This window comes from Ascaphus truei, chromosome 7, assembly GCF_040206685.1.
Source record: "Ascaphus truei isolate aAscTru1 chromosome 7, aAscTru1.hap1, whole genome shotgun sequence".
NCBI lineage: Eukaryota > Metazoa > Chordata > Amphibia > Anura > Ascaphidae > Ascaphus > Ascaphus truei.
Window position 1 is genome coordinate 61,922,709 of NC_134489.1, and position 27,395 is coordinate 61,950,103.

Below are 27,395 nucleotides of genomic sequence, written 5' to 3' on the forward strand. Positions count from 1 at the left end.
TATACCGTCTGTCAAACCCACTTACTGAGAAAGGCACTTTTTTCCCCTTCTGCTGTGGAATTTGAAGTGACTGCAAAATACGTCGCCATTGACTCAGTTATGAGCACGGTTCGTGACGTTGAGCGCAGGAAAAGGGGTTGCAAACTTTGCCATGTTGGCACCCGAGGGTCTATGGGACCAATGCCATTAAAATCTATGTGTAAAAGCCAGTGATATTAGTGTAGTAATAATAATAATAATAATATTTGTTGCTGAGTGTACGCAGTGCTGTACATACAATTGCACAGGCACTGTGCATCCCTACCGTGTAGACCTTACACTTTAATTCTGGTGCCCGAGGCACAGGAAGGTAAAGGGACTAGCCCAAGGTCACACGGAGACCTGGAATTCCAACTGGGTTCAACCACATCCAAGGCAGCGAGATTACCAGTGAGCTGCTCCAGCAGAAGTAAATGAGGGTTAACTCCTTCACTGCCGGAGGGGCCTTCCGCCTGAACGTTTTTTTTTGTTTTGTTTATTTAACTATATTTGGGCTTTCAAAACCGGGCTGGGAATTTACCGGCTGAAATATCTCAATTTTCATTTTGCTTCTCTTCAGGTGAAACGAAAAATGTGTATTTGTGGCGGTTGCATTAAATGACATAACTGCTGCCAAAAAAAAAAAGAGAAAAGCACACCGTTTTGTAAACCTCGCAGTCGTGTGACGATGGCCTGGTTTGTTTTACTAGTGCACGCCGGTTGGAAAGTTTGAGATCATTTTTTTTTTAAACGCATTCTTTTAAGACGCAAAAATGTATTTCCCATTTTTATGTTTGCCGACTGTGCGCTATTTCGTTACGAAACATCTTATACGCGGCAATGAATAATTTTTTCGGATACAAGTATTTTTTTCTCCTGTGTTTACAAATACAGTTTATGTAGACGGTCAACAAAATGTAGAGCGAACTAATGATGTCATCAAACGGCCTTAGTGAACCGAACAAAAATGGAATGGGCATTCTCATGGCGAGGGGGTCTACAATGGCGTTGCAAAAACAATGCAGTCCGGCCTGGTCGCTAAAGGGTTAGGAAGCATGAAATCAGACTCTGAACACTCAGAGGCCTCGGATTGAGTAGGCGCGCGACGGAGCACATGGCGTCTGTATGAGAAGCGATCCGTGGCCTCTGGGTTTTGCGTGATATGCGTGACGGGGAGGCGCGGCCGTGACGTCACGTGAGCGGTTTGCCCTCGTTGGCTGAACCGCTCACGGGACCCGCCGTCGCGCGGCAAAATCAGAATGTTTTGTCTGCACTCTGGCCTGCTTCGCAGAGGTACGGCCTTTGGTTTGCGCCGCGCGTGCCCTCGCCCGGAGTATGGACGCGGCCTAAGGTGCCAACCTGTTGAAAGGCAACTTAGAGGGGCCAAGGGAAGCTTGGAAACAAACCAAATACACTGATCATGTCCTGGGGGAACGTTTCATGAATAATTACATTTTCACGCATCCCTACAGATTTACTATAGGAAAATCACGTGTCCCATATATATCCATATCCAATGTGATTGTACTCCCTATAACGAGCTGGGAGCAGAGAATGTTCAGAGTCCATCGTTGCTGCTCCTTCGGAAGCGCTCCCCACAGTATTTAAATGTTCCTCCTTCTAGTTCAATACCCTTAATTATAATTATCATTATTTATTTTTTTTGGAAGGGGGAAAGTGAATCAAAGTTTTGCAGCGATGTAAAGTGACACTTGTGTATAATGAGTGTCCGCCACCCCCCCATTTCTGACGATGAATTGATGAAACGGGCAAAATGCATCGGAAATGCGTGCGAGGTCGTGCAAATTAACCCCTTGGTTGCCAAAAAGGCAAACACAGACAAAGGCAGGACATTTTATTACTGTACGTGCTCGAAAACATTTCCGTAGATCCCTCTCACAAGCTTTATGTAGGTACGCGGAAGTTATATTAATTTTGGGGGGGCATATCATGAAAAAAAAATGTTCCTTTAAAGTAGTACAATATATATATGTATTTATTTGGAGAAAAAAAATCCTACGTTTTTGTTCATGACATTATGGTCCTATAATCTCCCTGTGTTCTGATGAATATTTTCGGGAATTTATAATGACCATCCTGATTTTTTTTAAATAATTGCTTTAAAACTCAGCGCTGATCGCTGCCTCTTTGAGATCGCTGTAGTCTCCGTTGAGCGAGCTTCTAACTAAAGCAGTATTCTATATGTGTCTGTATTATAAACTTCAAGCCTACATAAAAAAAAAAACTAGTAGCCCTTACACTGCCAGAGCCATGTTATACATATCTACAACTGTGAAACAGGCAAGCTAATTCATTATGACACTCCCTAAAACACACTTACCTGGCGGCCATGCGATGGTACTAGGGGGTCAGAGTGTCACCGCTATTTATTTTCACGCCCGCTGGGTTATTTATTGACAATCTTCCTTTAACTTAGGAAGTCTCACCCCTTCCGATTTGTGCTGCTTACATCTTTCTCAAATACACTTCAGAACGCCGGGCCCTGAAGTGTAATAAATGTCTATTTTTTTTTTAACATTTAATTTTTCATGTGGTACAGTATCGGGACTTTAAAAAAAGAAATGAAAAAAAAAAAAAAGTCATTTTGCCCACTGCTCCCCGCTGTAAAAATGTATCCCACCCAGACCATCCGTAGAGAAGATACAGAACAGGGGTGGTGTGTTAACCCTTTCAGTGCTGCCGCCTCTGATGCACTATTTTGAAAAACCTCTTCCCTGTTAATATCGCCTTTCTTAAAAACCTTGTTTCCTGCCCTGGACACACACACGCATACCTTCCACTATTATGCTGGCAAAAGATCTGCTGGATATTTTGTTTGAGTTTTTTTTGGGTCAGGAAAAAAAAAAGATGTTGAGTACCGATGTTGCAGACGTTAGTAGCCCTGTGAAATTACACGCAGTATAACGCGCTAAGTAACGCGTGCGTTGCCTCCTTCACCCAGTGTTTGTCAACAGGGGTTCCAAGTGCATCCCTAATTGGTTCCCTGAAATGTTCAGGTCATTTGAAAATTGTACCAAATACAGAAGAATGTTCAATGCATTTGATCTCAGCAGTGCCGGCTTTGGTGGTTCCAATCCTTTGCCCTGCGCTTACAGAGGCCCTGTGCTCATCCCCACAACAGTTAAACTGATTACCTGGGTAGAGAGCGGGGCCACTGTAACTGTCTCGTACCTTCTATCCGGCTTCTCCTCTCCGGCATCTCCTCCTGCTCCTCATCTCTGTGACGTCGCAGCATCGCGACATCATATGGTGCCGTGATGTTGCTGAGATGAGAAGCAGAAGGACATGCCGGAGCAGGTAAGAGGCCTCGCGCTCCCCCGGCATCGAGCCCCGCTAAGTTTCAAGTCTGCTCTGGATCTCATACGTGCTACTAGAGAGGTTAGGGGTTCCTTGCAATGTATCTCATCTCAGACACGCTATTAGATAGGGTTTGGGTACCTTACAGTACATCTGATCTCAGACGCACTATTAGAGAGGGATGGGGTTCCTTACAGTACATCTGATCTCAAAATCACTATTAGAGAGGGTTGGGGTTCCTTACAATGCATCTGATCTCAGACGGGCTATTAGAGAGGGTTGGGGTTCTTACAATGCATCTGATCTCAGACTCGCTATTAGAGAGGGTTGGGGTTCCTTACAATGCACCTGATCTCAGACTGGCGATTAGAGAAGGTTGGGGTTCCTTACAATGCACCTGATCTCAGACTGGCTATTAGAGTGGGTTGGGGTTCCTTACAATGCATCTGATCTCAGACTCGCTATTAGAGAGGGTTGGGGTTCCACAGAATTTCACAATATATTTATAGGGTTACTTAACCAAAAAAAGGTTGAAAACTACAGCCTTAACCATTGTTTTCAATAGTGCTACTGTTAAATAACGGGCCAGAATCAACACATCGCGTTAACCGGACTGGTGATGTTTGCTACATCTGTATATCCTATTTGTGCTACCCGAGCTCAAGTAAAAATAATAAATAAAGCGAAAGTAAGTTGCAGAATATTATTAAGAGTAAGTGGCTTTCCTATCATTTCCCTGTCTGTTCTTTTAACCCCTTCAGCCTGGCAGGCCTCTCTGGCAATATAAAGAGGTTAAGATGTCCTAAGCGACCAGGCAGTATTTAGTCAAATCAAGAGTGCTGTGGTGTTGACAGCTTTATATCCCTGCTGGGTAATATTCACTTACTTGGATTGGCAAGGTCTTTAGTTTAGTAATTTACTCCGTAAGAATTCAGCATAAAGACAGTTGATTGATGACTGGGAAAGGCTTATTTATGAAATTGTTGATTAGTATTTGTAAATCCACAGGGACGACTTTTTATTTTATTTTGTTTAGAGCGCGCTGTAAATAAGCAGCTTGCACAGTGTTGTGACATCTTTATAATATTAGCCCGCGTTGGAATTGTGAGCGTGGCACAGCAGTGGTTATGTTGCCTGGGACTTGAAATAAAATGTAAAAAAAAGATATTACCTACCGTTTCTTTATAAAAATGTTGGCATAAGATTTACACTCTCAGAACAGCGAAAAGCTTTTCTCAAAATAAATCTCATTTGAATCTTTTTAACCAAAAAGTAAGTGTAATTAAAACAAAGTTTACTAATATACAAGTAGTGGTACTTTTTAACCCCTTAGTTCCCCCACACGTTGATTACAAGACCATTTATTAAGAGATCACGTTGTTGTAATGTATGTTGATTATTGGTAAGGACAGCTGCCCCCATACAGGCATACCCCGGTTTAAGGACACTCACTTTAAGTACACTCGCGAGTAAGAACTTATCGCCCAATAGGCAAAAGGCAGCTCACGCATGCGCCTGTCAGCACGTCCTGAACAGCAATACCGGCTCCCTACCTGTACCGAAGCTGTGCGCAAGCAGGGAGACTATAGAGCCTGTTACACGTGTTATTTACATCAGTTATGCACGTATATGACGATTGCAGTACAGTACATGCATCGACAATTGGGAAAAAGGTAGTGCTTCACTTTATATACATTTTCACTTTACATTCATGCTCTGGTCCCATTGCGTACGTTAATGCGGGGTATGCCTGTAAATACTTTTCTGTCACCCCCATTAGGGCATCTGCAGTCTGGCTGGTCGCTTCTGTTTGATTTAATGAATTGACAGACAGAGGCCACTCTGACTGTGAAGGGGTTAAGGCCTGCTCTGAAATCGGAAGACATATTCTTTACTGGGGGTCTTTGGACATTGTCCATGTTAAATACCAATGTTTAGCAGTATTTCAGGGTCACAAGTAGCATGGCATACTTGAGAGAGTTCTTGTTCTAGAGCAGGGGTTCTCAACCCCCAGTCCCCAAGACCGCCCAACAGGCCAGGTTTTAAGGATATCCCAGCTGCAGCAGAGGTGGCTCAATCAGTGGCTCAATCAGTGGCTCAGTCTTTGATTGAGCCACCTGTGCTGAAGCTGAGATATCCTTTAAAGTGACCTGTTGGTAGCTCGAGGACTGGAGTTCAGCACTCCTGCTCTAGAGCAGGGCTCTACAACTAGTAGTTGAGCCACAAGAGGGTTTGCAAGGTACTTTAAGAATATTTTATTTAAGACGATTTGACTTACATCTTGCAAGCATCTATAATATCTGTATCATATATATTTATGGCAACCATACTTAAAAAATTCTTTTAGTATAAAAAATTGCATCTTATTGCAATGAAACTGGCACAAGACCCTTGGCGGGACGGATATGCGCAAGTTGAAGATGCTAGTTCTAGAGGGCTATAGTTCTATAAGGCTGCGCTTATAGTGCCGGCGACGGCGACGTCAGGCTGCGATCGCTGGAAAAATCAAATTGAGATGACTTCCAGCGAACGCGACCAATCCTTCGCTCCGTCGCGTCGCGCTTACTATAACCGCACGCGACGGCAGCAATGCATTTGTTTTGACGCAACGTCGCTGTCGCTGTCGCCGGCACTATAAGGCTGAGATAGTTTCACAGAGCGATGGCCACTCTGACATATAATGTTACTCTCGCACTGCAATGAACCATCCCAATTAAGAACATTTTAAAACACCAGTGGGTGCAGGATTCCTATCCCCACAGCGACACATACCATTTGTATACTTATTCTAAATTCCTATATACTATTGTAAGAAATAAAATACAACATTGGTAAAATAAATGAATCCAATGGAAGTGTAGAGCGGTATCAATAAGTATTGTTCTTGTAGAGCGCCGGCAGTGTCCGTAGATTTGTACTTAGAATATTGCAAGTGTAATGAGTCCTTACCCTCAAGAGCTCACAATCTAATTTTGCTGTCACAGGGAGATACACAAGGTCATACGGAGAGTCGACACTGGGATTCAAACTAGGTTTACCAGCTGCAAAGGCAGTGACATTACAACTTAAACAATATATTGGGAGATGAAATGGTACAATAGGAAGGATACAGAAGGATTACATGTGCATGTGCTATAATCATTTTAGAGAAAACGCTGCTATGTGTAGAGCAGGGGTGGATAACTCCAGGGCCACCAACAGGTCAGGTTTTCAGGATATCCCTGCTTCAGCACAGGTGGCTCAGTCAGTGGCTCAGCCACTGATTGAGCCACCTGTGCTGAAGCATGGATATCCTGAAAACCTCACCTGTTGGTGGCCCCCGAGAACTGGAGTTGGCTACCCTTGGTGTAGAGCATTCATGAACTAGAATGCTATAAGACAGAACAAGCGCAGCGTATGTAGTTTTAAGAGACTTGCACGCTATTGCCATTCATCCTTGGGGATGTAGGTTTCTATTTTAGTTTTAGGGTGTGACAGACAGTAGAAGATCCAGCACTAGGGTGTTGCAGGTAAGAGCGCTTTCAAAAGTCACATCGCTTTATAGCCAGGTGGAGGAGAGAGGATGCATTGGAAATTATAGCATCCCAGCAGTGAAGGGTTAATAGGAAGCAGTCTGTCCAAACCACAGGAAAGCACTATTTCTGTATAGATATATATTTTCCTTTAAAGGGATTGTTATCCTGTTCATTGAAATGGGATGGTATAAGGGCGTACGGAGTTACACTACGTTTTAGCTTGCAAACATGCACTTTTGCTTTGTATTTTAATACATTGGTTTTATTTAAACCAGATAAAAACCCATATTCTTTAAAAGGGAAGTGGACTGTAGATTTGTAAAAAAAACAAAAACACACACACACCCCAAAAAAACATGGTGCCCCGTAATTTGACAATAAGAACGTAGTGGTCCCCTAGTGTCATGACAGTTTAACCTATTTGTGTGCTGGAAAGCAGTGTGTGTGTGTGTATATTTCTGTGCTAGGGCTAAGTATGTAATTATGTACATTTGTGTGCAAGAATTAAATGTGTAAATGTGTGTATTTGCCTACTAAGGTTCAATGTGTGTATATACTTAGGGCATTGTGTGTGTGTGTATGTGTGTGTGTGTGTATGATTGTGTGGTTGAGATCAGTGTGGATGTGTGTGTATATTGCACAGTGTATGTGAGTGTAATTGTGTGGTTCAGATCAGTGTGTGTGTGTGTATGTGTGTGTGTATATATATATATAGCACCTTGTGTGTGTGTATATACATATATATGTATATATATATATGTATATATGTGTGTGTGTGTGTGTGTGATTGTATGCTGGAGATCAGTGTGAGTTTGTATATAGGGAACATTGTACAGGTATCTGTGTGTGATTGTGTGCTGGACATCAGTGTGCATGTGTATGTAGGGCACTGTGTGTGTGTATGGCACTGTGTGTGTGTTTGTGTGTAGGGCACTGTGTGTAGGGCACTGTGTGTGTGTGTGTGTATGTGTGTAGGGCACTGTGTGTGCATGTATAGCGCACTGTGTGTGTGTGTGTGGGGGGGGGGGTGCACTGTGTGTGTGTGTGTGTGTGTGTGTGTGTGTGTGTGTGTGTGTGTGTAGGGCACTGTGTGTGTAGGGCACTGTGTGTGTAGGGCACTGTGTGTGTAGGGCACTGTGTGTGCATGTATAGGGCAGTGTGTGTGTGTGTGTGTGTGTGTGTGTGGCACTGTGTGTGTGTGTGTGTAGGGCACTGTGTGCGTGTATAGGTCACTGTGTGTGCATGTATAGGGCAGTGTGTGTGTGTGTGTGTGTGTGTGTGTGTGTGTGTATGGCACTGTGTGTGTAGGGCACTGTGTGCGTGTATAGGTCACTGTGTGTGTGAAAAGGAGAGTTTGTGAGTGAGGTTTTCTTCTAAAACCCGCACCCTGGTTTGCTCACGCCAGGCCATTGAAGAGAATAACTGTAAAGTGAGCGAAAGGACGTCTGTGTTTCCGTGAATCCGGGGGCCTTCTTTGGCTGTTTCAAATGTTGGGAGGTATTCTGTTAACATATTACATGTGGTGCTGAATTTGAACCGTTTACGCTACTTACTGATGTAACCGGCTGCACAAATGTGTGTCATGCTGCAGGTTCTATTTTGTTGCCACTGCAGACTGGCCATATTAAATACAGGAATTCCTTTACCTACCTACTTACCAGCCTGAATGTTTATTAGGAGTGTATACAGGCAGTCCTCGTTTTACAACGCTTCGCTTTACAACGAATGGCTTATCCAACGCTATGCAGTGCATACCTATATTCATTTTTACAACGCCAAAACGGCTTATCCAACGCTCTTACGACGCTTTGCAACGTTGTGTATGTGTGTATATATATATATACACATTCACATAAACAACGTTGCAAAGCATCGTAAGAGCGTATATATATAATATTATACTATATAATTATATATTATACTATATAATATATTATTTGTTATATTATATATATAATACAGTATATACACTATATAATTTATGTGTGTGCTACATATCTTATTGCCTGCATAAAATATTTGGTGTATTTTAGTGTTAAAAATGCCTTCAGGAACGGAACCTTTCATTTAAACAGTGTTCCTATGGGAAAACGTGTTTCGCTTTACAACGCCATTTTGAGTAACGCATTGTGTCGGATAACCGAGGACTGCCTGTACTTTACTTAACACTGAGGTATTTAGGATGTAACAGATTGATAATCCTCTTCATCTCTCTTTTATCCTGAATGAAAACACTGTAAGACCCAGATCCACAAAAGGGTGCTAACCTACACCCCTCAGGACCCATTCATATGCAAGGGAGTAAAAGTGTGCTAAAGCTTAGCATCCGTTATCTGGATCAGGACCAATGTGAGCTAATCTGATGTATGGAGAGGAGCTCTGTATGGAGAGGAGCTCTGTAAGGAGAGGAACTCTGTATGGAGAGGAGCTCTGTAAGGAGAGGAACTCTGTATGGAGAGGAGCTCTGTATGGAGAGGAGCTCTGTAAGGAGAGGAGCTGTGTATGGAGAGGAACTCTGTATGGAGAGGAGCTCTGTATGGAGAGGAGCTCTGTATGGAGAGGAGCTCTGTATGGAGAGGAACTCTGTATGGAGAGGAGCTCTGTATGGAGAGGAGCTCTGTATGGAGAGGAGCTCTGTATGGAGAGGTGCTCTGTATGGAGAGGAGCTGTGTATGGAGATGAGCTCGGTATGGCGAGGAGCTCTGTATGGAGAGGAGCTCTGTATGGAGAGGAGCTGTGTATGGAGAGGAGCTGTGTATGGAGAGGAGCTCTGTATGGAGAGGAGCTCTGTAAGGAGATGAGCTCTGTATGGAGAGGTGCTCTGTATGGAGAGGAGCTGTGTATGGAGAGGAGCTGTGTATGGAGAGGAGCAGTGTATGGAGAGGAGCTCTGTATGGAGAGGAGCTGTGTATGGAGAGGAGCTGTGTATGGAGAGGAGCTGTGTATGGAGAGGAGCTCTGTAAGGAGAGGAGCTCTGTATGGAGAGGAGCTCTGTATGGAGAGGAGCTCTGTATGGAGAGGAGCTGTGTATGGAGAGGAGCTGTGTATGGAGAGGAGCTCTGTATGGAGAGGAGCTCTGTAAGGAGAGGAGCTGTGTATGGAGAGGAGCTGTGTATGGAGAGGAGCTGTGTATGGAGAGGAGCTCTGTATGGAGAGGAGCTCTGTATGGAGAGGAGCTCTGTATGGAGAGGAGCTGTGTATGGAGAGGAGCTGTGTATGGAGAGGAGCTCTGTATGGAGAGGAGCTCTCTGTATGGAGAGGAGCTTTGAGCGTCATTTTTGGAAGTCTTGGCTCAAGTAGATGCGGACCAGTTTTGACATTGCTGGCATCTGTTTTAACGCTTTCTGTACCAGGAGGTGCTTGCAAAATATTCTACCATCTTCTGCGTTGCAGAGCCTCCCACCAACACATTAATTAAGCCTCCAAAGGATCTGTAGTCTAACTTTTTTTGACATACCCAATAAATTAAAGAAAACGGACTTTAATGTCATTTTCAAGAGTAGTGTATGTGCAGTGTTACTGCTAAGGGTTTCCATAGCCTGGCCTGTTATTAACATAAAGACATATTTGGTTACAGAAAATACATGCAATTGAATGTTCTGTTTGCATTGAGCTGAAACGTAGAGGAATGCTCCCATTCTGTGACCAGGGGAAAATGTAGTACTTAAAATAGTCTGGTTAATAACCCCTTCGCTTCCATGGGGCCCGAAAAGCCCTGCTGGTTAAGCTTCATCTAGAGGAGTGACCTCAAGGATTTGGCAATAGATAAAATAGCTTGTGTTCTTACATCGTTAGCTCCTTTGTTATATGCAAGTATGCTGTGCTTGTAAGTAGAGATGTGCAACATTTTTGCTGACGTTCGTGAGCCAGTCAAATGTTGCCCTTCGCAAAAAGACATTTCAGCAACCATTAAAAGCCAACGTGCAGGTCACATGAGTCTAAATTCAGGTCACATGACCCTCTTTATGCTGCCATTTTTGCAAAATTCTGCCAAAAATTGGTAAACTATCCAGCTTCGTGAGCGTTTGCATAAATGTCACAAAAACGCTACATTTAAGAACAAAATCATGAAACATTTTGCAAAGCCGATTTGAAGACATTTGTACATCTCTACTTGTAAGTCAAAGATCATCTGATGTTCGACATGTATGACAAGAGATCCCTTTTAACACTTTGCAGTGTAGACTTTTCCAAACCTGCCGCCAGGTTTGCCGAGTTCCGGGACTTGGACCTTGCCCCAGCAAATTGTTAAGCAGTGTGATGGGGCGGAAGGTTATTGAGCAGGTGGGCCAGTGCAGGGTTGTTGAGTGCGATGGAGGTGGTTGAAACCCAGCAGAGGAATAGGACCAAGCTGACCAACCTTGGATGTTGGAGCCCAGTTCCGGAAGCCAGGATCCGACTTTCAAGGTCGGCCTGCCTGGCCACCATCGTCCTCCAGAACTGGGATCGCAGTGGTGGTGACCCTGAACTTTTCCCTTGTCAGTAGGTTAAAGACTCAGTCCGACTTAGCAACAAATATTAGGTTTGCAATATATTGAAACCACTGATGCCCGTAACACTTTTTATAAATATATTTCCTTGCATTTTTAGAGGTACATCATATTTTTTTAACTAATAATTTATGTTTTTACAAATGTAGAAGCAATAAATCATAACGCTGAGGAAACATCTACGTATTATCTATCTTTCTTGCTATCTATCCATCATTAGGACCATAAAGCATTGCAAACTAAGGCATTTCTCCCAAAGATTTGCTGATTGCTTCTTTTTGACTGTGTTACTTAGCCTCAATGTCTGAAGGTGTTTTGCAGTAATTTCGCTCTGTTTATGCCCAGTTAGCGATTCGGGGAGTGGATTTTGGATAATTTACAGTAGGTGAGGAGTAGCTTGTAGGAATAGTATATTGAGATGTATCAAAGTTTGCGCCAAATGGTTCAGATTTGCGCCAATTACATCCACCGTCTGAGGCGGCGCTAACCTTTCTTCCCAAGAGATCAGTGTTAGTTGTCAGATATATATATATATATATATATATATATATATATATATTGATGAACTTCCAGGGAGGTACATTTTCCAGCAAACAGATCCGTGGAGCACTTTGCAGCTTCAAAAATAGTGGTATAGCCACCCACTGTTGAATCTAAGAACAAAAGACAAAAAGAAGCGCAGGCTCCATAGCATGTAACTGTATAAATAAAGGGCACATTTAATAAAACAAGCAGTCCCAAGGAATTGCACTTACAGGATTTAAAAAAAACACACACATTGGAGAGAAATCTCTATAGAGAGTCATCAACGGGGGTGGGGGAGTCCAGAGGATACAGGGTGCACCTGGTCAGATGAAAAACGCATGCAGCTCCTGCCATGAGCTGGCGTCACCCCACAGCGTCTTGCAATGCCTCTGTGCTATCCTTCCACTTCAATCAGATACCGGCAGTGAGATAAACAGCTGATTGACGTCACCACGTCCCTACGCGTTTCGTCACAACGCGTGACTTCATCAGGGGTATCCCTGATGAAGTCACGCGTGTGACGAAATGCATAGGGACGTGATGACATCATCACGTACGGGCGTATGTATGAGGAGTTCCTGGTGTCTCGGCATTTCAATCAGCTGTTTATCTCACTGCTGGTATCCGATTGAAGCGGAAGGATAGCACAGAGGCATTGCTAAAGGCTATGGGGTGATGCCAGCTCATGGCAGGAGCTGCATGCGTTTTTCATCTGACCAGGTGCACCCTGTATCCTCTGGACTCCCCCACCCCCGTTGATGACTCCCTATAGAGATTTCTCTCCAATTTACAGTTACATGCTATGGAGCCTGTGCTTTTTTTTGTCTTTTGTTCATATATATATAAATATATATATATATATTGGTTCTATATACAGTATATATATATATATATATATATATATATATATATATATATATACTGTATATAGAAGCAATACAGTAGAAGCGATGCACTCACAGGTCTTCCTTAAACAAGTTGTGTTTATCAAGAGATACAGAATCATAATTTTTCGGTCCCCACCTGGAGAAAGGTGCGAAACATCAATCCTGCACTTTGAATAAACACAACTGATTGTTTAAGGAAGACGTGTGAGTGCATCGCTTCTGTATTGTTTCTACACTGACTGTAGCCCGCAGCACCCTGGCAACTGTTCATCGCAACCGTGAGTGCCCTTTTTTTAGTGTTATATATATACACAGTATATGCTTTTTTTTTTTTATCTAGAGAAAAGGTACAGGGACCGGGGGGGGGGGGGAAACTATTCTTGGACATGCGCAATAATATACATTTATTTGCATTTCCAAATAAAATAAATAACAATGATTACATTCTAATTGTTTTATAAAACATATACAATTTGTATTTCTTTTTAGATTATCACAGTAATGCTAGAACATTTACCACGTGGTCTATGAGAAAAGGTACAGGAACTGCGCTCCATCGCGGTCCCCCTGACAAAAAGCCTGTGCATATATATAATATATATATAAATATATATGTATATAGGTTTAGTTTTGCTTTGGATAATGGTAACTTGTATGTTTGCTTTGAGACGTATTTGTGTGTTTTTATATTTAGAAAGTACAGAGGACACCCCATGGGAATAAATAATAACCATCTTCTAATGAAATTGTGCTTTGTTACTGATAGCACCTGGGGGAAAGGACTGTACAGTATGTAGCGATGCTCCTGTATGCAACAGGAAGATAAGGTGTTGTAGATATGTCTTGGATTAACCCCTTTCGTGCTACAATGTTCTGCAATATATTACCCAGAAAGGAATTATTTTGTGTTAAAGACATAGGCAGCGGCATAACACCTATCACACAAAATCCCAGGCTTACCATTTCAGCAGTGTAGAACTGTATACGGGTAAGTGAATGTGTTTGTGTATCTTTGTAGATATGTGCAGTAAGTGTGCATTTGCAACTCTGTGTACATTAGTGTAACATTCGTGTATGTATCAATGTTCCTGTGTTTTATGTGTGTGTATATGTGCATTGATGTGTCTGTACCGTGTGTGCATGGCATCTGTATATGCATCAGTGTGTTCATTTGTGTACAGGCATACCCCGCATTAACGTACGCAATGGGACCGGAGCATGTATGTAAAGCGAAAATGTACTTAAAGTGAAGCACTACCTTTTTCCCACTTATCGATGCATGTACTGTACTGCAATCGTCATATACGTGCATAACTGATATAAATAACGCATGTGTAACAGACTCTATACTCTCCCCGCTTGTGCACAGCTTCGGTACAGGTAGGGAGCCGGTATTGCTGTTCAGGACGTGCTGACAGGCGCATGCGTGAGCTGCCGTTTGCCTATTGGGCGATATGTACTTACTCGCGAGTGTACTTAAAGTGAGTGTCCTTAAACCGGGGTATGCCTGTACTGTGTGTGCATCAATGTATTTATGTACTAACAAATCTACGTAAGTACCAGCACTCACTGTCTAATAGCTAAATGATGAAAACAGTTGTAATGCAGAATAAACATTTAATAATAAAACGAACCAGAAATAAATCAAATGTGTTTGCAGAAACCAGTATCACAAATGGGCATGTCACAAAGTGAGGGGTGGGGGGGGGGGGGGGAAGGAAAAGGGGAAAAAACATGAAACACAAGGCCCCCCTAGCATACTTGCCGTTCTCCGTTTTTTGTGTATATTCCTTGTGTTTCATGTTTTCATGTCACATTTATTTCTGGTTCGTTTATTATTAAATGTTTATTCTGCATTACAACTATTTTCATAATTTAGCTATTAGACAGTGAGTGCTGGTACTTACGTAGATTTGTTAGTACTATACAGGGGAATAAGGGTCCCCTTTTGTTCCGTGCACCCTGCAATTGCATTAATTTAACACCATCAGAGTGCTGTCTATCGTCCCCTTTTACCCAATGTATTTATGTGTGTACTGTGTGTGCATCAGTATGTTAATGTGCATGTACTGAGTGTGTACACATATCTGTATGTGTATTGGTCTGACAATGTGTGTGTAGTGCATATGCATTACTGTGCCTGTATTTGTATCACTGGTTATGTGTATGTACTTTGTGTGCATCATTGTGGCTGAATATGTATCAGTGTGTTGTTGTGTACTATGTGTGTATTGTGTCTGTATGTGTATCTGTGGGTTAATGTGTGTGCATCAGTGCATCTGCGTGTATCACTGTTTTAATGTGTGTATACTGCGTGTGCCTCATTGTGTCTGTATATGTATCAGTGTGTTTGTGTTTGTACTGTGTGGGCAATGTTTATGTGTATCTGCGTGTTAATGTGTGCATACTGTGTGTGCATTGTGCCTGTATGTGTTAATGAGTGTGTGTAACAGTGTGTCAGCAAATTTGTACCGTACAGTGGTGAGATGGGGTTTGCATATCTATGACAACGACATGAGACAATCAGACTGCTCTATTTCTGCAAGTTCTCTGAGTGTGGCACATGCAATATGAAAGAAAGTAGTGTGTGACCGTGAGCTTTGCTAAATGGAGAATTCTGACTGGTGGATGTGACATTCCTTATATACAACAATAACACAAATATATTCCCATATCTGATGCTCTGACTTCCTTTCAGGCAGTGGAACAAATATCAAGATGTGTTGCCAAGAATTTTATAATGAAGGCAATGCCCTAAAAATATACAATAAATGCGGTTGTAGCTTTGTCTCTTAACGATAATCAATTAAACATGTACTCCTCTAATTGTTGCCAAATGAGTTAAAATTGACCCGATCTGGAACAGAAATCTTTTGTAAATAGTTTTTCTGCATTGCAGTTTGACCCATAACTGAGCACTGTTGGGATGTATAATTAAAACTGTATCTCATATTATATCAACAGTATTTACAAAACGCAGACCCTTGCCAGGTCTGCTTAGTAACCCTTGGCAGCTGGCACTGACATGTAATATTCAGGACATTGAAGTGAGGGGTTGGATACCTGGCCAGAGCATTGAAAGAAAGTTTTGAATAAGCAGTTGTGGCCATGTCCCCCCAGGGTTCCCCTTGCTGCCCTTACGTGGTATGCGGCTGCGGCTGGCAATGGAGGCTGGGGCAGCGGAAGGTGGGGGAAGGTGCAGGAGCCTGCGGTTGCTTATGGAGAAGTGACCGGGTCGCAGGAGGTTCGCGGCGGCTCCCCTTGGAGGGCGCCGCCATGTTTGGATGCGCGCGCATGCGCAGTGAGACGCACGCATGTGCAGTGCATGGTGGCCATCTTAGAATAGCGCCGCAAGGGAACTACAGACCTCAGAAGGCCATAGAGCTGCAGGATTAAGTGGCACACAGCAGCCAATTGCGCGACCGGATTCCCCTGCTCCCAGAGTTGATACATTTGTCGTGCTGCAAGCCACGCCAGTCGGAGCTGTGACACTGAATGGTAAGGGTGTATGTGCAGGGTGTCTGTGGCCCCATGCACTAGGCGAGAGACCCCCTATTAGGCCCCAGCTAGGTCCCGACTCCCCTCTAAGCTTGTGGCTGCTACAGGGACAGGCCCCTTAGACAGGGACACTGCCCCATTAGCTGATCAGTGTCAGCATCAGCGCAGCATGCCGCGCAGCATCAGCGGCTTGTGGTCTGGGACCAGACCACCACCACATGTAGAGACAATTAAGGTGGGACACTCCAGCTGGATACCAACCCACGTGGAGACGGACTCATCGCTGATGGCGACGGAGTGGGACCGGACGGAACCCTGTCTTCCGTTAGCGCTACCGGGTGTTGGAGCCCCCGGCAGGTATCACACCGTCTACAAGTGCACCAACTATAACACTGTGGGCAGCGCTGTCGCACACTTCCGGGTAGGTTGGCTACTGTGAACACCAGGTTGGGTAGGTGCCCAGGGCACCTTTGTACTTTGGGGGACACTCTCACCGGGGTGCAGACTAAGTAGATGGACAGTGGGATATGGTGTGTGGGTAATGCCGTGCCAGGCCTGAGTATACATATTATAGTGTTATCATTTGCATGTCAGTAAACCTGTTATCATATACTATGCTGTGTGTACTTATTGCTTTGGGTCCTATGAAGGGGTAATCCAGCACTGTCAGGATCCCTCACAGGTGGGGGCACGGTCACCGGACGATCTATGTACACCCCAGGCTCCCAGCAGCAGAGGTTCAGACCTCCTGTGAGCCACACACATTTAGTAAAGCGCCACACACATTTAGTAGAAGCCACATCTCCTATAGGTTGGGGGAAACAGTGCTACACTGTTTTCAGGCAGGTGCAGCATTCTGGCATTTTAAAGATTAATTCCTATATATGAGTATATGAAAAATGGCCTGTAGTGTTATTCGAACTGCCTCTGTTCATGATATTTTTGAGGGTTAGTAGTAGGAGAACTATTGTCGTTGGGATGTATACAATCTCCATATCCATGTTATTTTTTAACATCTAAAGTCAGAAAGTTAGAAAACAGAGGAGATTCACTGAGCTCCGATAGGCGGTGTTGGAGCTCGATCCTGTGTTAACGGTCTTAAAGTCAACGACAGTTAGTGTGGGATAACCCTTGATAGAACTTGGTGAATACTGGTCAAATGCCCTTCCTTACTTAGCATCCAATAACCACAGGTCTTCCATTGGAAGTGTAGGTTCAACACTGGCATTTTAATGGGAATTGAAAGGGGCAGCCTTCACTGATGTCTGAGAGGCTATTAAGGGAGTGAGTCTTCCAATGAGTGAGGCACAAGGTGCATGAAGATGCTGTGAGAATCAATGTCCTCAGGGATGCCCTATAGAACTTTACAAGCCCAGGAGAGCTCTGATAGCTTTTATCACAAGATAGAGCTTTGTATGGCTTTACTTTCTGCCCCCTTGTCAACTATTCAGCTACAGCATCCTTTTCAAATATGGTTGAATTCTTATACCTCTTCCATGAAGGTGACGCCATGACTGTGACAGTACAATACATGCTTCATTGACATCCACAGAGACAATAAAAAACCAATGTGTGATTTTCCAAACATTCAAATATAGGGTGTGGTGGGTTCTTGATGTCCCTTCTCTCTCTAACCCCCCAATTGCACTAAATAATGCTGGCCAAGACCCTTGCCTTTCCAGCCTGTTCCCCACTCCTCCCTAATTAGTTGGGTGGTCCTGTTAAGAACATAAAAGTCTCATGGGCTTTTATCCATGGCTGTGCCCTGAGCTCTTGCATTCACTTTTTTCTTATCCCAGTATGATCTCTGATGGTTGGCACTGCTGCTTTGTGACAACATCCAGGGTGCACCATTGCAGTTTCTTTTGCTGGGTACAAGTTAATAGCAAACATCTGCAACTAAGGATGGAGACCACCCACTGCTGAACAGTATAGGCAGGCATTGTTCAGGATCTCACGCTTGTTAATTAAGCCCATGGAATGTGGCTGGCATACACCCAAACCATTGTTCTTTTAAAGACCTGTTAAGGTGGCCATGCCTGTTCCATGCCACATGATATAGCCTTGGTGTATATTTCTGCCTCCCTCAGACAACATGGGACAGTTATAAAACATGGACTCGATGTTCTCCATGGCATTGAACGGGTGATAGCAGATATGTGTGTCCTGTAATCTACAGTAGTGAACAAAAGTGCTTTACAACCACTAGGATCAAACTCCACCAGTTCATTTTTCCTAAGAGCAAGGGATGCTGGGAGTTGTAGTTTTCACCCTAGCATCATACATATTATATATCTTAGTAATAAAGAGAGGAGGACCACAAGAATGTTGAGTTTCCTGTTTGTATACAGTATGTGCGTGATGGGGAGGGAGTTCTGCGTTACTGTTTGGGGGAAAGTGTGTCTGTTCAGTAGAGGGTAGGAGATGGTTGATTACTACTGCACTGGAATACATGACGCCAGACAATGATCAAAGTGTCATTATGATTGACAAACCTATACTTCCAGTTCATTTATAAACAGTAATAACATAGCATACGTATATATTATAGATATTTTAAGTCCCTCTCAAGTCTCTGCTTATGGAGCAAATTGTGTACAAGGAAGCATGCCCATTTTTTTAGAATTATGCTTTCCTGCATTCCAACTCAGTATCGCTCATTTTTCAAAATGCTATTCAACCAGTTGTACATCTGAATGGGAGGTTTCAGGCCTATCTACAGAGTAAACCTACATTTGTATTGTCTTCTTTGTTTTGAAGTGCTGGTATATTCCTTTGTGTAGCAGCTGTCACCTATTGTCAAGTATTAAACGTACAATTAATGCAACTATGTTTTATTTATCACTATTTTTTTACACACCACTTTTTTATTTACAAAACCTACGCTTTCACTTTTATGTAAGTATTATGTTAAAAATAATCTTTGTATCTCTCTTCATACAGCAAACATCTACCAGGAATCCTTTAAAAAAACAAACAAAAAAACGGTTGAAGGAGTTGCCCCCTTCTTTCATACAACAAAGCTTCACTATAATTAGACACAGTTCCACTGCTTTTTATAATAGTAGTTTGAGCAATGTCTGAGTTGGCAGAAATGTAAGTTAGTAAGTTGCAGCTCCATTAGAAGGTTCATTTAAGTGGTGGCAGTTGTGTGATGAGGTCATGGAAACACCAAGTGATGTCACCAGCAGAGGGAAAATATGTTAAGTTGTATAAGTTAGTAGCGTCAGTGACACCTACTGTACATCCTAAGTGATAACTCGGTGTCTCACGCTCGGGATTCCTAGACGTAAGGGGGACAGTAAGAAGCTGAGCCGTTCGGATCCTTTAAGTGAGTCACCCCATTGTCACATTAAAGGTAGGGGTCACTAATCGAATTAGCTCATTACTACTGAGGAACGAAGTAAAAAAAAAAACCCAATGAATGTTAAAATATATGTTCTTGACATTAGAGTTTAGGCTAAGCTCGTCCATAACGAATGGAGCGTTGTAACATCTTGCTTGCCAGTGGAATGGGGACACGTATATATACAAGATCACTGCCTCAGCCAACCATTTCTAAGTGTTCTTTGCATGAGACACTTTCCGTGGTAAGATACCAGTGCTGGTAAATGGGATGTTCTGATTGGTTGATACTCTCGGTCTCTGCCATACTGAGCTTCCGAAGAGACAGTCTTGTTGGCGAACAAAGTTGTATCATGATGTTCAATTAGCTCTATATACATTTAAGAAACAAATTCTTCATTAACTCCTTGGCTACCAGAAGAGACAGCAACACATGGTCCCCCCTGGCAGAGAAAGTCATTGGAACAGTTGGCCTTTACATCTATATATTGTAGCTAATGACTTTCCTGCAGATGAAAATAAAATGTCCATATAAAAAGATGATTTATTAGCGGAAGGCTGAGACACGCAGGAGACACATTAATCAGATCCAGACTCGCTCACGCAGAATCGGCTTCTTCTTCACGATGTTCTGTATGAGAAGTAAAATGATGCACAGCTTACATTAAAACAAAATAACTTGTTGGTTAAGAGACTGAAGAACTTCCGCACGCATTGCCTGGGAGAAACCAGGGAGAGCGGGGAGTTTGTTACAGGTGACTGTCAAATACTTCAAATATATCCTGTCAGGTTCTAGAGAAAAGTATTTCAAGTTGTAAAGCTTTATTTGCACTATACCCACTCCATGGCCTATTGGTTAGGAACCATAGGTTTAAGCCAGGGGTGGCCAACTACAATCCTCAAGGGCCACCAACAGGTCAGGTTTCCAGGATATCCCTGCTTCAGCACAGGTGGCTCAATCAGTAGCTCAGTCGTTGACTGAGCCACTGATTGAGCCACCTGTGCTGAAGCAGGGATATTCCTAAAACCTGACCTGTCGGAGGCCCTTGAGGACTGGAGTTGGCCACCCCTGGTCTAAGGCTTGAGAGTAACACCTAGAGATACCAACTTTAAGTCAAAGTAAGTACGTGATTGTTGATGAATCCAGTGCAACACGACACATGTATGTATGTGCCTGACATAGGCCACGAGAAGCAGTTCTACTTTTGTTCTACTATCACTACTGAATAACCTTCGTATATATAGAGACGATTAGGGGACACAAAAGAACAGGTTGTCCTATGATTCGGGCTAGTTTGTTTCACCACCATCTTGAGGGGCTTGGCACGTTCAGTACATATTTGTGACCATCCTGCTAAATGTGGGAGTATGGGCAGCCCCAGTAACGACTTGCAAGGAAAAGTGACAGGCTTGTGTTTTCCCAAATTGTACTGAGAAATGCTTAAAGACTTTCCTAGAGGTGTCTAGTTTAAAAAAAAAAAATACTATAGAGATGAACAAAAGATAGTTATATGCATGGCCTGTGTAAGGTATATTAGGGATAACACAAAGTAAATATACTTTGAAATAGTATCTTTTATTAAAATATGTATTGTATGTATGCCAATTAAGAATTGTTAATTCCTGCAAAACAACCTTAATCATGCTCAGCACAATGGCCCATATTTACTAAGCCACGCTATTGTAAAAGACGCCTTCTGGCGCTGGAAGATATCTTACGGGCGGGTTCAAGTTAGTGGGGTGTTATGGCCACTGCTTAGTAAGAATGGGTTTGTTTGTTAACAGCGATTGTGTGACCATTCCCAAGACTCCTCGATCCTCAGTGTGAACACGTAGTACCGCCCAGTAGCGCATTAGTTTCAATGTGTCTGTGTTTCCATGGCTGCTTCTTTATGGGTGCTCTCCCTTTGTCTCGTTTTGAACTGGACCCAGGGTTGATGCTCCCCGTCTTCTGCGTGGTGGAGCAGATGGACAGCTCCCTGGATTATGACAGCCGGGAGGAACATGCCGAATTTGTGTTGTTGCGGAGGGACGTTCTCTTTAGCCAGCTGGTGGAGACAGCGCTTCTGGCTCTGGGATACTCGCACTCATCTGCGGCTCAGGCACAAGGTGAGGGAACTCACATTATGATGTCATTGTTAGTCATACCCTGCCTTCTTGTGTCTCTATACCGAGATACTGAACCCTGAACATCTGGGTGCCAGGAATGGATTTAAATTGCCCAATGAAAAATACATTGTACCTTAAATTTTAGGATTTTAAAAAAGAATAGGACTTTGCTTGGGAAACAAGGCTACATTATTATATGAACTCAGTGTATTGTGGGGGGTTCTTTTTTTATTTGGGATAAGCAGCTATAGTTGAACAACTCCTAATAATTACATAATAATAATAATAATAATAGTTTTATGGTGTTGTAGTTCTGTAACATAGCATTGGCAGTGAAAGCAATTCTGCACATCCAATTTTACTGATATAATGGCCCTTATTCAGTAAGCTGTAAAACCCCTTTCTTCTTGCTCATTCATGAAGGGGGCTGAAATCTTCCCGAGCAAGGGAAATGTGGCTCCGCCGTATTTATGATGAATAGAGACCAACAATAACAGTCTCACAGCTTTCTGTTTGAGTCTAAATTACAAACTGTTTTTTTTTATTCCTCCTACACACCTTTAATTCTGAAATCAATAAAAAAATGGTAGAAACGTGTTAGATGGCTGAGTGCTCTTGTTGCTAGCTTGGTCGGCACATTTAATATTTTCCTGCAAACAAACCAACGGGCATTTTAGATTGTACTGTTTCCCACAGCTGTTAAATACACTTCCTTTGACTCCTTCAGTGTTGGTTAAGGCCTCGCATGCACTGAAGAGTTGAATGGTTTGTGCTGAACCTTAATTGACTCAGTACCTGGGGAAACTGGCCCTAATCCCAATAACATGGAGACATCTTCCAGTTACACGGAGCTCTGCGCCCTCTTCCACGCGGGCATAGCATTCCCTTTGCAGCAAGACAGGCGCCCCATTGTCTAGGAAAATTGCCTTTTTTAATCTATAAAAGTGGTAATGCTCCACTCCGAGCTGGGAATAAACAAACTGCAGGCTTGGTCTGGGTAATGGTTTTTCAGATGTCACATTGGCTCACACTTTTACCTTTTGAAGTGACCCTCCCAAAGTCTCCGACCTGCGGGTCATAAACAAGCACCCGTTTGAGACTGCAGCCCCACGGCTGGGCAACGCTATGCTATAAAGCCGTTTATTATCGTGTAAGGTAACATTTTCCTTTGGATTGTGTCATATGAACATGGTTAGCAGCTCAGAATAAGAGTGAGTCACACACCATGCTTCCAATGGGGCCTTTGTCCTCTTCAATTACACATGAATGTAAATCTAATTGTATTTATGGTTGGTCTTCTCATTGCTTTGCTGTTTAATCTAATATTGGAATAACATCTTTATGTCGTAGCCCTCGGAGGCAGAGTTTTATGGTGGGTCTTTGGTATTGAATGAGAGAAAATATGCAGGGGGAAAAAAAATAATCTATCCAGCTGTAATTAAGTCTTTACAAGGAAACCCTTCGTTGTAATGAACACAGTATGACGCACACTGGGGACTGAGTGCATTCGGATACATTGAGACTTCTGCAATCGTTTGCCCCAAATTGGGATGAGAGTTTATGACCCAACGGGGTGTAAGAGATCCGATTCACATGCAGTTGGTACTCTCACTCCTCGGTTCTGACTCTGACACACATTGCATTTTAGACTTCAAAGTAAACTCTAGGGGGTCTAGGTATCAAGTCAATTTTGGAGCAAAACGTGAGACATTTTCTCACTGCATCTATGTATAAAAAGAATTTTGTGCCGATTATGCCCCGCCTGTCACTTGACAATTGGGAGTTGGGGAGCAGTTACATGGTGCACATATTATAATGAGATGTATCACATTCTGCGTCTCTGTGCGCCATGCGCCCCCTTTTTATTTAGGGGCGTGAGTCTAAAATTCTGAATCGGTTGCAAGAAACTGTTCTGACATACGCCGCGGCTCTGCTCCAAAAAACAGAGCCGTGCGTCGAAACGTACTTGCCCCTACGCTGATACATAGACCCTCTTCTAGAAAATACCACTTTTGTTTAGTCCAAATCCCCCTAATGACACTTGGAGGTTGACACCTCTGTACTACAGGGTATAACTCACCCGATATTCTCTGGAAGAAGGGCAGTAGCCGCCCTGTGTCTGCGTTTAGTGTGGGCGAGACGTACAAGTTGGTAGCAGATTAGCAGACAGCGAGCATTGGTTGGACAGGGGTTGTTTCTGTCATCTGGGAATCCTGGCACTTTGTATCCTGTTTGTGTGTGAGATTTCACATGCTAATGTAAGAATGGTAGCCACTGGCTCTTTGTATTAAGCCCTGTGCTACGGGAGGTGCTGAAACGCCTTGCTTTGCAGTGCCGCAAAGGGGTTAAGTTCTGTTTCACGGTATAGCAGCAGTACGGTTATGGGAAATCTTTTTGTGGTCTGTATGTCATTTGCTTTTGGAAAATGTAACTCTTTGCCTGTAAAGGGTCGGGAGGGAGGGTGGGTGGAACACAACACATTAAAAGGGTTAAAAAATAACTTGCTTTTCAGCTGTCTTTTCCCACACACTTTCACTGTTCACAGTCCCCTGAGAAATACTTGTGACACAGTGTGACTGAGAGGGGCTGAAGGAGCATTGTATGTTCCAAAACTAAGTGCGTTATTAGCGGAAAATGATGTTTGGAGACCTTTTCTTCTAATTTAGCTCCAAATGCGCACCCTTCCTTTCTATTATTTAGCATGCTGCCCCCCCCCCCCTTTTTTTTTGAGGATGGGAACCGGCGTGGTCCCTTGAGCTGAACCGTGCTATTTCCAGGTCTGGGAACCACGGCGGTAGCTCAGGTACTTACTGGTGAAGGTACAGGCATTCTAGTCCCCCTGTATTCAATTCAAAATGCCAGTTTAAATTTCCCGTGCTGCACGGGCCAATAGGAAAATGCAACGGCAGCTATTGCGACTTCCTCTGTGACGGCTATTTAAATCCCAGCATGAAGCCATCTCACAAATGAGGCAAACAGGAGAAAACAAATCCGGGTGCATGGCATTAAAATGCATTTACGCTTGCATTGATACATCGATCAAACTGTTGTTATCTGCCTCACTGTGTTACAGACGGCATTTGTAGATTCTATAGTGAAGTAATGCTGAATTGTTCAATATTCCCTCCTGTGGTATTATTTATAGGCAATGTGATAAGTATCTGATACTTTAAATCATCGCTCTCAGGCAGTACTCAAACATAGGGCAAGCTTAGGCCCTGCAGTATACATGATGCTTCAAAAGCAGAAGAAATTGATACAGAGAACGGTAGTAATTAATGCATCTTCCTGTTATAACATGAGTGTCTAGTAATCTCTACCTTAACTCCGTCTGTTGCTCCATATATACACGCCACTTTTGGCATATAACCAAACCTTTTTCCTTGGGGGTCTGGCAGATGTAAGAGATGCGTTAGCCAGGGTGGTTTAGACCAGGGGTGCCCAACTGCAGTCCTCAAGCCCCCTCCTCCTAACAGGTCAGGTTTTAAGGATATCCCAAATTCATTTATCTATTTATAAAATGTTTTACCAGGAAGTGATACATTGAGAGTTACCTCTCGTTTTCAAGTATGTCCTGGGCACAGAGTTATAACAATACACGGTTACATTAAAAGAACTGAGGTTATACAGTCAATTTACAGACATGTCATGGACAGATAGAGTTGGAAAATTGGGTACAGGGGATAAAAGGGCTTTTAATTTTCAAAGTGAAATAGTGAAGCTTTAACATCAGCGAACGGGAGCAAACAGCTGACACCCTTTAGCTGCCCTTCAGCTGCACCAAAGGCTGCCCGCCTTTAGGGCGACGCAGATGTACACTGAAGGCTGAGCCTTTGATTGAGCCACCTGTGCTGAAGCAGGGATATCCTCAAAACCTGACCTATTGGGGGGGGGTCGTGAGGACTGGAGTTCAGCGCCCCTGCTTTAGGCTACCAAAAGCTAAGGATGCAGAATTGTATATAATCCATTGTAATAGGAGCATCACTTAAAGCTGTCCCCCCCCCCCCCCAAAATGGATATTTAAAAATAAACCTTAATGAACACTTAGGAGGCTATGCACTAAGCAGTGATAAGTCGTTTTAAGAGCGCAAAGTTCTTTTAGATCGTGAAGTTCCGCCGAGCGCTATGCACTAAGCCGCGCAAACAGGCACTTTGCGCTCTAAAACAGGCTTTTCCTTGAAATTTTTTCTAAGTCCAACTTTGATCATACGATCAGTTGTTTGCGCTGAATCCTGCCCTTCTGCGGGATTCACTAAGCAACTTAAACTGATCGTACGTTAAAGTTGTGCTGAATAAAGCTCACCAGCTAAAGGCAGGTGATAAAAAAAGCTGGACTTCGAAAATATTCTTTGTTTACCTTTTTGCAGGCGCAAAACCAATACAACAGGCCGGCGGGTGTCCCCGGCTGACCCCGCAGGGGTCCCCGAGGGAGGCAGAGGGTCGCGCAGGTGTCCCAGGCTGACCCCGCGGCCGTCCCGGGTCCCCGCGGGAGTCCTGGGGTACCCGCGGGCCTGCGGTACCAATGTTGTGCCAACAAAAATACTAAACATTATTTCTAACTAAATACACCCCCCTAACACATACAATACAATAATGTGCAACATAACTATTATCCAGACACTGCATTAGCATACCTAAATAAAGTCAATAAAAACAGTAGCCAGCTAATCCAATGAATACAAGCAGTAACAACATCAACAATTATTTAATTAAACCATTAACCAATTAAACCAATTAATTCCTAAACCAACTCAAAATGAATAGTAACACTAACCAATCAAACCAATTAATTACAACAACATTAATGAATGTAAACATTAAAAGACAAATAAATACATTCAAACAATCTCTGAAAGAACCATAAAACGCATTAGCCAACATAATACAACATTAACTACAAACGAACACCAATCGCAAACATTTTATTACATTAAGCAGGAAAAATACAAACAATTATATTGACATAAGAAACTGTCATTAAAAAACCCAACAGCAATACCAAGCCAGAAATGCCCCCCAAATATTGTAATAATAATGTATTAATCTGTACCCTAAAGTGCTAAAGATTAATATATTATCAGTCAATGTGTCTCCCCCAAAAAATCAACAATCACATCCAATGAACAAACCTGTAAAAAAAGACATTTACAAACATTCTATATATTACTTACCATTAGAAGCGGTGGCCCCTCCGACTCCCGGGGTAACAGGAAGCTCACGTACCTTGAAGGCCTCCAACAGCATCCGATGCCATCCGCCATGAAGATCCGGATCAGGTACCCCAATCTTCTTTTTTCTTTCTTTAATCACCTTCTATCTTCATCTGTAACCATTTCTTGTTCTTCTTTATCTTCTTTCTTCATCTGTCAATCCAAAATACCCCATGTTAAATCCCAGCCGATGCTGTCTCGTCGGCTTCTTGGGCTCAAATGAGGTGTCACGGCCGTAAATATGTGACGTCACATTTAGCCTCAAAATGGTTTAAAACCATGTTCCGACTTTAAAAATTTTTTTTTACATGACGTCACTTAAGGGGAATGATGCCAGCCAATCAGAATGGCTGTGCTTCATTTGCCTTTAAGATGACGTCACGAAATACAAGATGGCCGGCGTCATGGTATTTCAGCCAATCAGAGTGTGGAATTGGTTCCCGAAATCTGATTGGCTGAAATACCATGTGAAGCCGGCTT

The 27,395-nt window shown here is 43.0% G+C and overlaps 1 protein-coding gene across 10 annotated transcripts in view; it reads left to right on the forward strand.

The window, feature by feature from the left end:
• SATB2 (SATB homeobox 2) overlaps window positions 1–27,395 on the forward strand; it is a 121,520-nt gene that overhangs the window by 9,714 nt on the left and 84,411 nt on the right. For 6 of the 10 annotated variants that reach the window (XM_075608712.1, XM_075608721.1, XM_075608716.1 and 3 more), the window contains one exon: window positions 21,516–21,705. The exons of 1 other annotated variant lie outside the window; for it this stretch is intronic. In XM_075608712.1, coding sequence (XP_075464827.1) covers window positions 21,516–21,705 — 190 coding nt within the window. The remainder of the gene's footprint in view (window positions 1–21,515; window positions 21,706–27,395) is intronic. 3 more of the 10 variants (XM_075608714.1, XM_075608715.1, XM_075608718.1) reach the window with 1 other exon arrangement.